We start from the raw sequence: 17,347 nt of genomic DNA, 5'->3' as shown, positions 1-17,347 counted from the left end.
TTGTCCACCCAAATCATCTCTATTGGGAGAACAACGACCTGCAACTAGACTGTTCTGAGTTTACCACCAAGAAAATCTTGCAGAAATTGTTCTGCTTCAATCTGTGACAATTAGGCTTGCTACTGGGTTGGATTTAATAGATGGGTAATTTACGCGTACCTCCCCTGCATTCCAAAATACTTAATAAGTAAACCCACTCCGTTAGTTGTTCCCATTAGGTTTAGGTGGTCAGAGATATTTTCACCCACAATCTTCTTAGCTTCATTTCTGGAAAAGTTATGCCTTTGTAAATCCTCTAAATCCTTAGTCTTTTGCCATATCTTAAAACTAGTTTTCTTAGTCTTAATGGTTGCTTGAACCTCATCATCCCACCACCAAGTCTCTCTGAAGGAATGTCATTTTCCTTTTGTTTCGCCAGGACATCTTTAGCAACCTTCTTAATACAAATAGTCATCTCATTCCACATCGTATTAGTGTCTCCCTCCAAGTCCCACTTTCATTGTTTGACCACTTCATTGGTAAATGATTTCAAAGTATCTCCTTCTAAGCTCCACTACCTTATCCTAAGGCAAATAAGCTTACATTTCTTACGATTATGTGTAGTGAAGCACATATTCATGATCAGTAATCTATGTTGTATGGTTAGGCTCTTCCCTAGTATAACCGTACCTTATAAATGCTCTTCTCTCTTTTCAAAGTAAGTGTTTACAATGGATAAATCATAATCCACAGCAAATTCTAAAACTAAGATCCCCACCTCACTCCTCTCTCCAAAACCATATCCTCCATGTACACCTTCATAGCCTCAACACTCTTTCCCAACATGTCCATTCAGATCACCCCCCTATAAAAATCTTTTCTCCTTGACTAAAACCTTATACGAATCCATCCGTGTGTTCCCAAAACTGTAACTTACTACTTTCATCTAGTCCTACTTGAGATGCATAAGCACTAATTATATTGACAACCTCTTTCTCCAACACAGGATAGATGGATATAATCCTATCTCAAAATCTTTTAACATCCATTACATCATTTTTTAAATCTTTATCCACTACTAAGCCCACTCCATTTCTATTACTTTTACCCCTCGTATACAAAAGTTTAAAGTCGTCCAACTCCTTAGCTTTTTACCCTTGCATCTAGTCTCTTGAATACAGGCTATATTAATCCTCCTCCTCCTCATACCATATATCAATTCTAGACTCTTACATGTTAAAGATCCAATGTTCTAAGATGTTAATCTAATCCTACGCTTTTGAACTAGCTTCTTTACCTGCACTCATCCATGGTGCAAGAAGCCGAGAACCCTTGCCTACTTGTCACTAAATCCAGGCATCTACGCAGTGCGTCGCCTATAGGGGACGCCCTAGCTAACCCTTGCTAACTTTTCCTTGTCTTATCCCCACTCTAATATTTCATGTCCAAATTAATCCCCTCTCCATAATTGAAATTCTTGATCCTCACAGACTCCGTTAACTTATTCAAAAGGGATTCAAGAGTTCCATTTAATTACAAAAGTTGCCACTGCTTATTGTTTTAAATTTCATTCACTTCTATGGATCCATAGTGATCCAATTTAAGGGTTTCAAAACCTAGGACCGCATCAATTAGTATCAAAGCCGAATTTTCTAGCAGTTTCTAACGATGATAGGGCAATTTCACATCACCAATCTCGAATTGCACAAGTTATATAGGGACCTAGCTGAGGGTCAGCAGAATACTGAGGCTAAACTGGATAAGTTCATGGAAAAAACACAAAGCCTCTTTACGGAGTTTCGTGCCTTCATGAGAAGGACTGACAAACAAAAAGAAGTTGGACAGTCTACACCAGTTCAGTTTGGTACCTTACAATCAAAGATCCACTACAACAACCAAATCCAGCTATACCACAGGATATCATAAAACAATTTTCAGATAGGGACTATGGCATCAAGATTGAGGTTCTAGAGTTCAGTGGTGAAAAGGGGCCAAAAGATTTCTTTGATTGGCTTACTAAAGTCGGAAGGATTTTCGATTATAAATCCTTTCTGAACGAGAAAAAGTTATCCAAAGCAAGTTTGCTGAATATGCATGTTCATGGTGGGATGATGTATTACATTCAAGACTTGTTAGGCGACTTGGACTTTTTTCTAATTGGGAGACAATGAAGCAGATTGTGAATGAGAATTTACAAACTGGTTAACTTTCAGCAAGGAAGCAATGATGTGAATACCTACATGAGAGAATTCCACAAATTGCCTTTGAGGTGCCGACTTCAAGAGATAGACCAACAACAGGTTCTGAAGTATATCAGTGGGCTAAATACCGAGATTCGACTAGAGCTACCAACGGCATAGTTATCAAGGCGACCAAGGCGTTGGAGAGGGTCTAAAATCAAGGCGACACAAACAAGGCGGCAAGGCACCCATCTAGGCGACCAAGGGGCCTGGACGCCTAAGCGTCGCCTTGATAACTATGAGCAACTGTGATTTCAAGTCCATTGATGTGGCAGTTGTATATGTCAATACAGCTGAAGAAAAGTACATCTATTTGAAGAACATGCTAAAAACATTTTCAGCTCACAAACTTCTACCCTGGATCGAAGAAAAGAAGCCTAAACCCCACAGTGAAAAAAAAGGAAGCCGGAGGTTATCAAAGATGATGAATTGTTGAAGAGCATCATGCCGTAATTGTAGCGAGAAAGGTCACTTCGCCAATAAGTGTCCAAACAATACTCGTCCTCTGACTATGGTTGAGCAGCTGCTGGCCAATATGAACAAGGATGACGTGAACATTCCTGAGCTTCTTCCTCCTGATCCAGATAATGGACCGGATGATGGTCATGATGATGAGTTTGAAGCTACTCCACAAGTCTTACATCGTTCTCAAATAGACTAGTTGAGAAAGCTCCCCTCTTCTAACAGAAGGGTATTCTCCTTCACGGTGATGGTTCTAGGGATGTTCATATAGTCATTAATACCAGGGCAGAAGCAAGTTTTACCTCGGCTGATTTTGTTCAAGCATTCAACCTCCCACAAAAGCAACTCTTCAAGAAGATTCATGTGTGAGGTTTTGGGCCTACAACTCAAGAGAGGCCAGTGCAGTAGCTCGGGTATATCTACAATTGGGCCATTAAAGTACCATGTGCCTGCCTTAGTCACCCTGTTGTCATACTATGACATTCTTTTGGGCAACCATGGCGACGACATACTAGTATTCTCTATGATGGTGTGCACAGAACCCCATCAGAGTTAAAAAAGGATGCCGAACGTACCTGATGTTGCCACATCATTATATGACATGCCTCAACGGTAACAATTTTGTCCTCCTCCAGCTATGAGTCACTCTCTCCTCCCCACTAATGGAGTTATTGTTTGACCATCTTCCCTGATGCTACCATAGCATCAAATGACTACAACGGTATCTTGGGTCCATGACCTAACTCGACAGAGTCGAGTTCTTTTAAGAGAGGGAAAGCTGACAGTAATGCAGGATAATTAAGGATTTTTCTTTTTATTGGAGTTGTTTTTGTCAAGTCGTATTCCTTATTTCACTCTTGTTTAGTAGTAGGAGTTCAAGTTAGCTTGAAGTCTATCTTCAGTTTGGTTTCAGTATAGGAATAGGTTTGTTTTGGGTCTTTGATACAAGCATGTAACCAATGATTAAATATTTGGATTGAATTGAACTTGAAGAATGGGTCTACCTGCTGGTTACCGATTGTAGCAAAATCAAATATCACCAACCAGAATCTATGAAGAAGAAGAGAAGGAAAACAGAAAGAAGAGAACCGAGAGAGAGAGAGACCACAATAGGAGAAAGTCCTAGAACCATGATAGGATTCAGAATTCCCCTACACACCCACTACTTATGTTAAACTAAGAATCCTACTTAGAATCAAATTACAACCAAAGTAAATAACAAAGACCAACAATGACTTAATTAGACTAAATATAAACCAACTCTCACGACTTAACAAGGAAGACACTCCCCCCCAAGCTGGAGCATATATATAACCAGTAAAACCAAATATAGATATAACAAAATAGATATATCAGTTGTCGAAGCCTGTGACCAGCAACACCACCTTCCAGTCACGATATTATCATAAGCACATCGGTCATCAGCACGACAGTATTCGTGTTGAACAAATCCAAATAGCTCTAACACAACACAACTCTCACGACTAAACAAGGAAGACATTCCCCCTCAACATGGAGCATATATATCCTAGGCTCCAGCTTGGAACAACAAAGATAGATATAACCAGTAGAACCAAACTTGATAAATATATCAGTTGTAGAAGCCCGTAACCAGCAGCAACACCGTCCAGTCCGGATACTATCATAAGCACATCAGCCATCAGCACTGCAGCAACATCAACATCGTAAGCCCTTCTCAAGGAAGGCAAGTTGTAATTAGAAATCTTTACAAAGCAGACAGCTAAAAGTGCAGCATAGGTTGCTACAGACCACTAATAGAAAAAAAACAGCATAGATTGCTGAGAACCACTGATAAAAGTGCAGCATAGGTTGCTGTAAACCACTGATAAAAGTGCAACATAGAACCACAAGTAACAGCATAAGGATGCGGGGAACCACAAATAAGAATCTTGTTGCTGAATCACAAGTAACCATCTCCATAAGAAAATATGTTGCTGATGACTAGAGCAGATGACACGAACAGATAATGACAAATCTTCAAATAAGTAGATGACACTATGTTAATGACACAAATAGATATTAATAATAATCTCCCCCTCACGTATAGCACTACATGTGGACAAATAATGCAGAGGAGACAACAAAGAATCACCCACCATCAGATGGCAGCAATAACCAGCATCACGAAGGATGAGCAACACATAAGTACCATAATCAAGAGTAAGGGTGTCAATTTGGAACCGAAACCGTATACCGATACCGAAACCGACCGTATAAAACTGTACCAAACCGTACCGTTGCAGAAACGGTACGGTACGGTACCAAAAAAAGGGTATTACCCACGGTACGGTATCGGTATTGGGTACAATACCGACGGTATGTACCGAAACCGTACCGTTATACTGAATCTGTACCCAAACCATACCGTATTGTGGGGTATATTTGTAAAATTAAACTCCTAACAGTCCTAACTCCTAAGACCCTAAATCCCTAATTCCTTTCACGCTTTCACTCCTTTCAGTTCAATCTGAAATGGCTAACCCTAGGGTCTTCTTCGACACATCGGTCGGCGGTGCTCCCGCTAGTAGAATCGTCATGGAGCTCTACGCCGATGTCACCCCTCACACTACGGAGAACTTCCGTGCTCTTTGCACCAGAGAGAAGGGATCTGGCCGGAGCGGCAAGGCCCTGCACTTCAAGGGATCGTCCTTCCACCGTGTGATCCCAGGATTCATGTGTCAGGGTGGTGATTTCACCGCCGGAAATGGTACCGGTGGCGAGTCGATCTACGGATCCAAGTTCGCCGACGAGAACTTCGTCAAGAAACACACTGGAGCTGGCATTCTGTCCATGGCTAACGCTGGACCTAACACTAACGGATCTCAGTTCTTTATTTGCATTACGAAGACCGAGTGGCTCGATGGAAAGCACGTGGTTTTCGGACAGGTGGTTGAAGGGATGGACGTGGTGAAGGCAATCGACAAGGTTGGTTCTGCTAGTGGAAGGACATCCAAGCCAGTTATGATCGTTGATTGCAAAAAGTACAGAGCGTCCCTCTTCAGTTGCAGCACTACAGAGTACAGAGAACACAGTCATCAGAAATGCTTATTCCAAATACGATTTTGTCAAGGATTTTAATCTCTCTCCCCTCATCTTTTTCTACTTTTCTTCCATTGAGATTTTTATGCAAAATCAGTTTACTGAGTGCAGTATTATGGATTAATGAATGGAGATGTGGGTTTTGTTGGTGATCAGGTGAAGCCGTGAAGGTATGGTTGGGTGATAATGCGGAACACCATTTTTTAATACCGTTTTTTAAAAATCGAATTCTATACCGTTTTCGTACCGTATTCATATCCTTTTTTATACCATTTTTATACCATACCGAAACCGTACCATAGCGGTACGGTAACGGTATTGAAAATAAGACTCCTAAACGGTACGGTACGGTATCGGTATTGGGTACCTATTTTTGGTACCGTACCGTATTCCCGAAACCGTACCAGTTGACACCCTTAAACAAGAGCAGTGGCAATAGCATCAGTAGCAGCAATGGATCAGATCAAAGTATATACAGAACTCCAACCGCAAGACAAATTTCATAATAGAACCAAAAATCCCAGCCACAGGAAACCAAATCACAGAGCAGGGCAAAAACACAGTTGTAGGAAGTAGAACCACCGTCTCCCAAATTATGGTCAATGCTCCTTGCAAACGATAATAATAATCCCCAAAATATTGAGTTGATCGAACGGCGGGTTTCCAATATATATGGCAGCCACCAAATTAGCAGGCTACCAGAAACCCGAGAAAAACAATTCTGACCTGGCAGATCTTCTAAGCAAGTGTAGTATCCACGCAAACAAACTCTACTGCAAAAATTGGTGCTAATCCAAAAAAGGGTGTACCCAGTGCACGAGGCTCCCACCGCTGCAAGGTCTAAGGAGGGTCATAATGTACGCAGCCTTACCCCTGCTTTCGAAAAGAGGTTGTTTCCAGACTCGAACCCATGACAATGGACCAACCTTACCGTTGCGCCAAAGGCCCACCCTCAAAAATTGGTGATAATCCAACGGCTAGATATTCATTTAAAGCACAGGCACATAAATAGTTGGGCCAAGAGAATAAATGATGCAGATCCAAGCATCCGCAAATAAAACAGCCCTAAGATTAGGCCTTAGTTATTTTTAATCTTAGTTTATTTTCTGTTTTCCATACATAGATTTTTAGCTAAATGTTTTTTTTTTATGTTTTAAGTTGAACCAAACTGGTTCAACCTTTGGTTCAGCTTTGGTTCAGTTTAAGTTATGTTTTCTATTTTTATTGCTCCTTAAAGGATCTTATATTGCTATTGGTCCTTAGAGGATCTACTTAGCTTGTATTAGGGTTTGGGCCTTTGGCCATCTTATTAATAGCTAAGAGAATCATGGGAGGCTGCCCACTTTTGATTTGTTAAAAAACTAAATCAGCTTTTGCTGTTGTGGTTGCTGCCATGCTCCCTTTGTGAGTGTTCCTTGAGAGTTACTTCAAGAAGGCCTTGTGGATCTCAAGGTGAAGGAATTGGTGGACTCCGATTGACTCTTTGCATCTGTTCAGATCGGGAGGTCTTGTTCAAGCTCATCTTCAAGCTGCTCTCTTGCACTCTTTGCAAATCAGTAAGTGTTTATAGTTTTTTTGCAATTTCTTTCTTAAGATTTAACTTCTGTCCATCACTTCCAGCCATCAGAATCCTTTCATCTCTCAACCACAGCTCCTTCATATCAACCCTTCCACTCGATCCTAAGTTCTGTCCCATTTCCTTCCCCAAAATTCACCACCTTCTCCTTCCCCAAAATCACCACCTTCTCCAACCCCAAAACCCTAGATTTCCACTCAGCCATTTCCAACCACCCAAACATCATCTAACCTTGGCCGAGTGCTGTTCTCAGCCTTTGGGAAACTCAATCCAAACCTTGCATCAAACCCTCCATTAAAAGCCCTAAAATCTTCATGTTCTTCCTCAAAACCTAAAATCCGAAACCCTAATTTTCTGATTTTTAATTTCTTATCCAAATCTGGTTTATTAGCCTCCCCTACACCTGCCCTGCTTTACTACATAAAAATCAACCCCCAATTTCCCAATCCTAACTCTAGTCTTGACAAATTTCCCCAAACCAGTAGCTTAGCAGATCCAGTTTTACATGGCTCCTAATAGACCCCTTGTCTATCTAGGACTACATTACTTTGGTATCAAAGCCATGGCAGAGCATGGCAACCTGATTGTGGATCCAACACTACCATCCCCACCTGATCCTATGACTGTTATAATGGAGATGCTCCAACATTTGAGTGAAAAGTTGACACGATTAGAAGAGCAGAGAATTGCTCCTAGAAGGGACAGCAACCATCCTCTTGAAGAGGACAGATTTCAAGTCAATTCGGTGGTACAAAGAGAAAGACAGCTTGCACTTAATATGGACAGCAACAATCCTCTATTAGAAGACAGATTTCAAGCCCATTCTGAAGTGCATAGAACCCTGGGCAGAAATGAAAAATACAAAGAGAGGTACAGAGATCACATTGAAGACAGGAACAGAAGATACAGAGGCTACAGGAAACTTCATAGACCTCCAGAGGCATATGAGTTGGTAGACTTTGATCGCAGATCAGGTCCACATGTATTTTGTGATTGGTTGATTGCTTTAGAAGCCTATTTTGATTGGTATGATCTACCTGAGTCTAGGAAGATAAGGTTAGCTCGTACAAATCTAGTGGGGCCAGCCCGTGAATGGTGGAGAACCATTGAGGGTGACACGGAATATGATGATATTGCACCTACTACATGGGCTGAAATGAAGCATGAGCTGAAGAAGAAATATCTACCCAAGCATTTTAGGGCTGATATTACCAGGACCACTGGAGTGGTTGATGTCAAAGATGTCCGGGACTGTTTTGAGAAAGCATTGAAGGCTGAAGAATTATTGGCTGCCAATAGAAGGTTTGATTCCTCTATTGTCGACACCAACAAAGCTTTTCCAGCATTCAAGTCTACTACCAATGGTTACAGTCAAGCTGAAAATTCTGCTGCTAGCTCTATTCAATTAGGCCATTCTGTTGGTAGTTCTTCCAGCCCTACAGCTCCTCCATGTGTTGATCATAAAGGTAAAGCTTTCATGGACAGCAGTGAACCCCACAAGTGTTTCCACTGCAATGAGATTGGACACTATGCAAGGGATTGCCCACAAAAGCATAAACCTGTCACTGTGGCTGCAAAGGAAGATGAAGCCCCTGATGATAACGATGATGATGCCTTAGCTGGTTACTATGAAAACTTGGGTGATGATGCTCAAGGTGTTCATGTTATTACTCAACCATTGATGGATGAACTGGCAGAAGATGAAAAGGTGGTTGAGAGCATTCCAAAAGAAGGCAATGACATTCAAGATGATGTTCTTGAAGAGGTAAAGCTTGATGAGATGGCTATTAACATTGAAGACTAGTGATTGATCATATAGAGTTTGTGATGCCACCTTGGTTCTTTAAAGAGAAGGCTCCACGACTTGAAGACTTTATTCCAAATGCTCCAGCCTTACCAGAATTTTGTTTGGGAAGTGTTAAAGCTGCTGCTCACACGTTGTTTCCTCCTCGTCACTACAAAATTCGGGGACGAGTTTCTTCAAGCCAACACAATACTTGGAGTCATACTAATGACGTCAAGAAGCTTAGCCCCTAGTTACGGGAGTGTTCATGGACTTCACCCATTCATCGGAGATGAATGTTTTTAAGTCGGGGAGAGCTGATGCAGATCCAAGCATCCGCAAATAAAACAGCCCTAAGATTAGGCCTTAGTTATTTTTAATCTTAGTTTATTTTCTGTTTTCCATAGTTTTTTAGCTAAGTGTTTTTTTTTTTATGTTTTAAGTTGAACCAAACTGGTTCAACCTTTGGTTCAGCTTTGGTTCAGTTTAAGTTATGTTTTCTATTTTTATTGGTCCTTAGAGAATCTTGTATTGCTATTGGTCCTTAGAGGATCTACTTAGCTTGTATTAGGGTTTGGGCCTTTGACCATTTTATTAATAGCTAAGAGAATCATGGGAAGCTGCCCACTTTTGTTTTGTTAAAAAACTGAATTAGCTTTTGCTGTTGTGGCTGCTGCCATGCTCCCTTTGTGAGTGTTCTTTGAGAGTTACTTCAAGAAGGCCTTGTGGATCTCAAGGTGAAAGAATTGGTGGACTCCGATTGACTCTTTGCATCTATTCAGATCGGGAGGTCTTGTTCAAGCTCATCTTCAAGCTGCTGTCTTGCACTCTTTACAATTCAATAAGTGTTTACAGTTTTTCTGCAATTTCTTTCTTAAGATTTAACTTCTGTCCATCACTTCCAGCCATCAGAATCCTTTCATCTCTCAACCACAGCTCCTTCATATCAACCCTTCCACTCGATCCTAAGTTCTGTCCCATTTCCTTCCCCAAAATTCACCACCTTCTCCTTCCCAAAATTCACCACCTTCTCCAAGACTCAGCCATTTTCCAACCACCCAAACATCATCCAACCTTGGCCAAGTGCTGTTCTCAGCCTTTGGGAAACTCAATCCAAACCTTGCATCAAACCCTCCATTAAAAGCCCTAAATTCTTCATGTTCTTCCTCAAAACCTAAAATCTGAAACCCTAATTTTCTGATTTTTAATTTCTTATCCAAATCATTCCAAATCTGGTTTATTAGCCTCCCCTACACCTGCCCTGCTTTACTACATAAAAATCAACCCCCAATTCCCCAATCCTAACCCTAGTCTTGACAAATTTCCCCAAACCAGTAGCTTAGCAGATCCAATTTTACATGGCTCCTAGTAGACCCCTTGTCTATCTAGGGCTACATTAATAAATGTAATGGCAGAATTGTAATTATATCAAAAGAAACGAAACATGCGAACAAATGCAATCCGAGGTTCCAAAGCTCAATTCGGATCGTTTTGGGTCCACCCAACACTAAAATTAGTAGAAGTTTAAAGCTACAAGAAGAAGGGAAGAAATAAGTAGATGGAAAGGCATAAGTGATGAAGGGTAGTCTTGAAACTGAAAACAAAATAAGGGTAAGAAGTAATAAAGGAGAGAGGGAGGGGTAACAAGGAAAGTGGGGGTAAGGAAATTAATTAAATTGAATGGAGGGGGTAAACAGCATCGTCTTCAACCTTCAGCCAACATAGGAGACAGAAATCTGAATCAGTTCGAAGGATGGTTCTCTCTCGATAAACCTTCAATAGAACTGGGATTTTGAGACAAGTTCGATATGCCTCAACCCTTCCAAGAGCATTAAGAATCTCATCGAAAGAACCTGCAACAGACTTTGGCGAAAATTGCTGGTTCAGATTTGATTAGAGGTGAGTATCCCACAGTAAAAGGGTTTGAAAGGGAAATGATCTGAAGTTTAAATTGCCATAAGGGGTAGACCCACAGTATCAAACCTCAAGGGTAAAAGACCATGGACAAATGAGATTGAAACGAAAAAGGTGGGCAGCAACTACCACTCAGAACAACAGAAAACAGTAAAGAAAATAACAGAAAATAAAGAGCAGGAAATAGGGGAATATTTCTTCTTCTTTTTTTCCTTCCTCATCTTCATCGCTCTGATACCATGTAGAAAAATCAAATATCACCAACCAGAATCTATGATGAAGAGTAAGAGAGGGAGACAGAAAGAAGAAGAGAACTGAGAGAGACCACAATATGAGAAAAGGGGAGAAAATCCTAGGGCCACGATAAGATTAAGATTCCTCTATCATGGCCTAGGCCCACTACTTATAGTTGATGTAGGCCAAATTCAAATAATAAGGAAAGTTAAAATTTAAGAATGAAATAGGAAATAGCTTACTAATGAGAACAAAACCACACAAAAGATGGGGATTCACTCGACCAAAAGGCGGGGACTCACTCAACCCAACAAGAGGATTCACTCAACTCTCAAAGGAACTTGAAGTTCATACATAGAAGATAATATTCAAAAGCTGCCATTCAAAATAATAAAAAATACATATTTAAAGGGGTATGGGGAAAGAGACGCTAGAGGGGGCAGGAAGAAAAAAAGAGGACCGTTGGAGAGGGGGTTAATGAGATGTGATGTCATCAATAGTAAACTAAGAATCATATTTAGAGTCAAATTACAACCAAAGTAAATAACAAATACCAAGAATGACTTAACCAGACTAAACATAAACCAACTCTAACTCTAAGACAACACAACTCTCACGACTTAATAAGGAAGATACTCCCCCTCGCGATACACTTTAACACTGATCATGAGTCCTGTTTTCTCCTCCTTCCTCTCTCTCTGCTTAATTCCAGAATCCCTCCTTCAGGACTGGTCCTTCTCTCTTATTATCTTCTTCTCTCTTTTATTCTTCTTTTCTGTTGAATTGTTTCACATTATCTCCTGCTACCATGTTCCAACGTGGGTTTTGGGAACCCCATAGAAATTGATAGAATCCGCTGGTTGTAAGACCGTTTGATTTAAAATTTTGGGGTTAACCTCACTAACCTAGGGCGACCCAACACTTAGGATCTTGTCCACCCAAATCATCTCTATTGGAGCTCCCCCCCCCCCCAAAAAAAAAAATCTCTATTGTGAGAATCACGACCTGCAACTAGACTATTCTGAGTTTACCGCCAAGCAAAACTTGCAGAATTTGTTCTGGTTCAATCCATGACCTTTGAGCATGTTACTGGGTTGGATTTGATAGATTTTTGGGGATTATAGACCTGCTCATAATTTCTCCTACGATTTGGAGTCCAGATTGGGGGGGGGGGGGGGGAGAGGGGCTGGATTGTTCCCAGTGAATCCATTTACTGCTGCTCGTTTCTATCATGAAGTGGTGAGGAAGAAGATGATTCTTCTTTCTTAATTGCTATTAAGGACCACTAAGATTATTTACATAAAACCACTGTTTCTGTTTTTATTTTGTCTCACCCCACTCTAATATTTCTAGTCCAGAACAATCCCCTATCCATAATTGAAATTCCTGATCCTCCATCCTCTATTAACTTATTCAAAAAGGGATTCAAAAGTTCTATTTAATTACAAAAGTTGCTACTGCTTATTATTTTAAATTTCATTCACTTCTGTGGGCCGTAACGATCCAATTTAAGGGTTTGGGAACACGGGACCACATCAACTTTTTTAAGGAAAAAGCAGTTGAAACGGCCAAGTACTACTCAGATTACAAAGTGAAGGCCAAACAATAAGTAAATAATCCTTCAACAAGGTAATTTTCACCCAAACTGCTTTAGAGGTGCCAACTTAAATATTAAAGGTTTGAGCCAGATGAAATTGCTGGTTGGAGGGAGGGAGAGCTATATATCCTTCAAGCTCCAAGTTGACCATTGACTTTAGCTTGTTCAAAATTTTTTTTAAAAAAATCCATATTACCATATTCTTTCTAGCAGGGCATCACCTTCAAACCCCTGATTATGCAGCATCAGTAAGGAAGGAGGATGCAATACCACATTTGAGCTAGCATTATCAATAAAGTTTGCATGAAGAAAATTTCATTTGACAAGACCATAAGATCTGCTGAAACAATTACCCAATCCATGAGGCAGCTGATCATAAGGTTCAAATTGTGACAGTATGATAATTGATTGAACAGTTGATTTTCTGTGTATACAAGCCTCAAGTCCTAAAGCTAATTGAGTAAGTGATTCACATATATAAACAAGGGCCTTAATTGGTTGGCTTATACTACTGTGACTGACACTGACTGGTGCATTTGCACATCATTCTAGAGCTTACACCAAACAAGAGGACACAGGGTCACAATGGGGATCAAGGAGAAATGGCCTCAACTAAGTTTCAAGAAGGGATACTCAATCCTATTTTCAGAGATTTTTGCCACAGAGGATAGCAGAAAGAAGGGAACAACAATGGGTATTAAGGACCTTCATTTTCAATCTGATCCTTTTGGAGGTAGGAAAAATGTTTTGGGGCCTTGTGAGACTCTAGAATTTAAGTAACCCATTAAGTCTCTGAAGGCTAACTTTGAGTATGTACCTTACGAATATTTGTACAAGAGAAGTTAAACATGCAGGTTTGAATTGCTTGCTTGTCTGTGTAATAGTGTAAATGAAATGGCTTTTAGCCCTTCAGAACTTCCTTGCACTCTGTCCAATTTTCTAAACACAGATAATAGGGACATTAGATGTAAGTTGTATTTTGACATGATACGTCTTTCTTCCTTTTTGCATAACTTCCTTAACCTCGGGAGAAAGAAAAAAAGTTGGAAATTTGTAAGGAAGTTCCTCTTTGATTTGACCTAGTTTGATTCATATGATATAAGGAGGGAATTGAATTGCTAAGCTTGTAAAGTCTATGGAGGTTCATAACCTAGACCTAGCCCACCAAAAAGGGAAAAAAATCTACACAATTCTGTTAAACAACTATTATAATTAAAAGGAAAATTTATATCCAATAGAACCAAAAAAAAAAAAAAAAAACAGCTTTTCAAGAGTAACAGCTAGATTTTTTTATTTTTTTAGAACTTCCGTCAGTATGATCAGCATAAAGCTTCCAAAAAGAAATTAATTCGGTATCCTACGAAACGAATAATCCGCAGACTCAAAACGGAATGAAAGAACGACAGAAATAACAGAAGGAATTTAATAGTATAACAAAATCGAAGTAAGTGTCAATTGAACAACTGAGTACATTGTAAAATAAGATCATTAGTTGACTAAAGCAAAAACGATTGAGGATACAAGAGAGATGGATGGAGAAAGGTACCCTATCGGAGGCATCTTGAATGGAGGGAGGGGGCTCTTTGTCTTTCTTCACACCGAAAATCTTCTTCATCTTCTGCCTTCTCTGTTCGAGGTTGAAAAATTCCTAGCCAACAATGAGAAGTTTCAATTTGAGAGGGATTCGACCAAAGCTTCCAGAAATCGGAATTGCCTAGGGTTTTGAGAATTTCTGAAACGATCAGGACAATTTCGTCGAAGCCTGAGGCGAAGTAATTAAAAAACTCTTAGGACAATCGAATGTCAATTGTTGAGGAAGGCAAGCAATGAAGCACCGCGTTAAAATATCAATCAATTTCAGAAAGAAAAAAAAAAAAAAAGGACAAGGGGTGGATACTTGGGCGGGTTTACTCACCCGCACCCCAGCCAAACCTTCCCACCCAAAAAAAAATTTTAAAATAAAGGCAGGTGTGGAGTTGTTAAACTGAATATCATTTATTTGAGTTGGGCTGATGTTCTTTGAGGAGTTTGAGCTGGTGGGGTGGGGGAGCACCCGTAGTGAGGCATCCAATGGAGGGGCTGCCCTGTGCATGCCGAGGTGGGGCCAGGCACACATCTCAGTGTGCTGCGAGCAGTCCCACCGTTGGATGCCTCATTAGGGTGGGTGCTCGCAGGAGAGGAGTCAAATCCCAAATAAAGGGGTACCGAATACTGATCAAATTCACGGGGAGAATCCGAGAGAGAGAGAGAGAGCATGAGGATTGACAAAATGGTTTTGTATCTTGAGGAAAAAAAGTCATTTCATGTGAAAGGGGGAGAAAGAGTGTATGTACGCAAATGTACCCTCCACAATTGACTCAAAGAATATTTTCCTTGGCCTCTGTTTGTTTTCGAGTAAAATTTTACTTGAAAGTTTTTACTTCAAAAAATTTAGTTTCTAAAATTTTACATGTTGAAAAGTTTTCCAATGTTATACATGTAAAATTTTACATTAACCACATAAAATTTTACTCCAAAAAAAAATGCAGCCTTGGGAAAAAGAACAAACTTGACAAAGTTATGCATCTAGCACCAGGGATGAGCTAAAGACCCCATGTCCTTCCTACTTTCCTACTGTGTCTCTTTTTATCTCTTGTTGCACCAGGGATGAGCTAAAGACCCCATGTCCTTCGTACTTTCCTACTGTGTCTCTTTTTATCTCTTGTTGATTCTTATTCTTTGCCTGCCAATGGTTTCTCGTTGATCAATATCGAGAAACAAGGATGTAAGGAAAGAAAGAGATATGCAACTACTTTTGCTACTTCTTTATCCATTCTACAACCATTTTTTCCCCTCTTTTTGTTAATAAAGCCATTGATGTTTGTTTATAGAAAACGTACATCACTCATGGGAAAATGATCTACACGCAAACTCTCTAAAGGGTTGTTAGATAGATTGTAATAAGATGAGAGATTAAATAAATAATTTGTTATTTGGGTAAAATGCTTTAGTCTCACATCGAAAAACTACAAGAGTTAAAAATGGTATTTATTACATTACCTTCTTTATCTCTTGAGTTAGATCGGAAAAGGGAGACATTCTACGGTGTATATGCGAGGACGGCATAACCGTCCGCATGCGCGGTGTGGGCAGCAGAGGCGTTAGTGGCGTACGCACGCACTTAGCACTTTGCACGCGAAGTGATTTGATCTGGTACGTTGATTTTTTTAAATGATCAAATCTGTCGGATTAGAAGATCCTACGGTCACGTTTGATAGGATATGATTGTTGTGAACAAGTTCATCTCTGGTTTAATCTGGACCGTTAGATCGGATGACAATCGATCTAATGGTCTAAATACAAAATGAATAGATATGTCTATTCAGAAGAGGTGCTCCACTTCTATAAAATACAAGTTATAGAAGTGTTGTGTTCAAATGAAATATCTCTCTCTCTCTTGCATTCAGTATCTCTAAAAGAAGTTTTGTGTTTTATTTTATTGCTTTATTGAATCTTGAAGGTGAATTTGTCTTGTGGAGCAAATATCTCCTTTAAGATAGCGAGATCACGTTCAAAGCAGTTTGAAGTTTCCTTCTTCAAATAGAGTTTTTCTAACAAGGGTTATCTTAGGCTCTCTTCCCAAGTCTCTCAAGAGTGAAGTAAGGCTTACTTAGTGTAAATGAGAGTGCTAAGTGCTGACACGGTTGACTTAGCTTTGACTTAGCAAGACTAAGTCTATGACATGAAGCTAAGCAATCTCAAACTCAAAACTGGGTTGTGCCAAGCTAGTCTACTTCTCAAGACATTGGGCTCGGCTAGGCTTGAGACACAACTCCAAGTTTCTTCCCAACTCCTTTGGGGGACTTCCCAGGACACCCCTAATTCTTGGTCCCTCCAATATTTAGATCATGTAAAACAATGGTTTAAGATGAAACACTAGCTTGAAGTTTTTTTTTTTCAAAAAAAGAAAGTCGAAGCTTAGTTCCCAACCAAGTGAAGAAAACTACAAGGGTGGTCCTAAACCAGTAAATAATTTTTTTTAGAGAATTGATTGGAAGGTCATGTCATATCCCTCACGATGATCTTCCCATTGCATAATGTGTTTAGGGTTTAGGGTTTGAAAACCAATAGGTGTTGAGGAAGCAAGTCAAGATAAGCTAAATGGAGAAATAGGGATTAGGGATTAAATTGGAGACGATACTAACCGATTCCATGACCTATCCAACAAAATCGAGATTTTTTCCACTTTAGACTGATCCGGATCAAGGGATTAAGAACCTTGAGGAAAGATACTTTCCTAACTTGGGCAGGAAGACCAATTGTTACTAACAAAGTCTTAGCCTCAGTTCCGACATATCATCGTTCTTGGCAGGAAGAACAATCAGTGACAAAAACAGATTTTGATCAATCTAATTTCTGGACCCAAGTGAGGGAAAAGCTTCACCTTAAATCATGTAATTCATTCTGTATTCACAGATCAAGGGATGGACTGGGGTTTAGAAAAGCATATATATGATCATAAC

At 40.0% G+C, this 17,347-nt stretch overlaps 2 protein-coding genes across 2 annotated transcripts in view; one reads left to right on the top strand and one right to left on the bottom strand.

Moving 5' to 3' along the window:
• The window catches only part of LOC122668925 (vacuolar protein sorting-associated protein 60.2), a 28,172-nt gene extending 13,515 nt beyond the window's left edge, over positions 1-14,657 (bottom strand). Inside the window, exon 1 of the mRNA XM_043865503.1 lies at positions 14,392-14,657. Within this exon, the coding sequence (XP_043721438.1) occupies positions 14,392-14,460 (69 nt within the window). The 5' untranslated portion in view covers positions 14,461-14,657. The remainder of the gene's footprint in view (positions 1-14,391) is intronic.
• LOC122667230 (peptidyl-prolyl cis-trans isomerase-like) lies at positions 5,163-5,780 on the top strand. The gene has a single exon (XM_043863478.1). The coding sequence runs from the start codon at positions 5,175-5,177 to the stop codon at positions 5,778-5,780; it is 606 nt and encodes a 201-aa protein (XP_043719413.1). The 5' UTR covers positions 5,163-5,174.
• Positions 14,658-17,347: the final 2,690 nt, after the last annotated feature.

The sequence above is a fragment of the Telopea speciosissima genome, chromosome 7 (assembly GCF_018873765.1).
Source record: "Telopea speciosissima isolate NSW1024214 ecotype Mountain lineage chromosome 7, Tspe_v1, whole genome shotgun sequence".
Taxonomy (NCBI): domain Eukaryota; kingdom Viridiplantae; phylum Streptophyta; class Magnoliopsida; order Proteales; family Proteaceae; genus Telopea; species Telopea speciosissima.
This window is presented reverse-complemented; position numbering and strand designations above follow the sequence as displayed.

Excerpts from the sequence above, each read along its gene's own strand:
- LOC122667230 (XM_043863478.1), top strand. The coding sequence starts at position 5,175 with ATGGCTAACCCTAGGGTCTTCTTCGACACATCGGTCGGCGGTGCTCCC.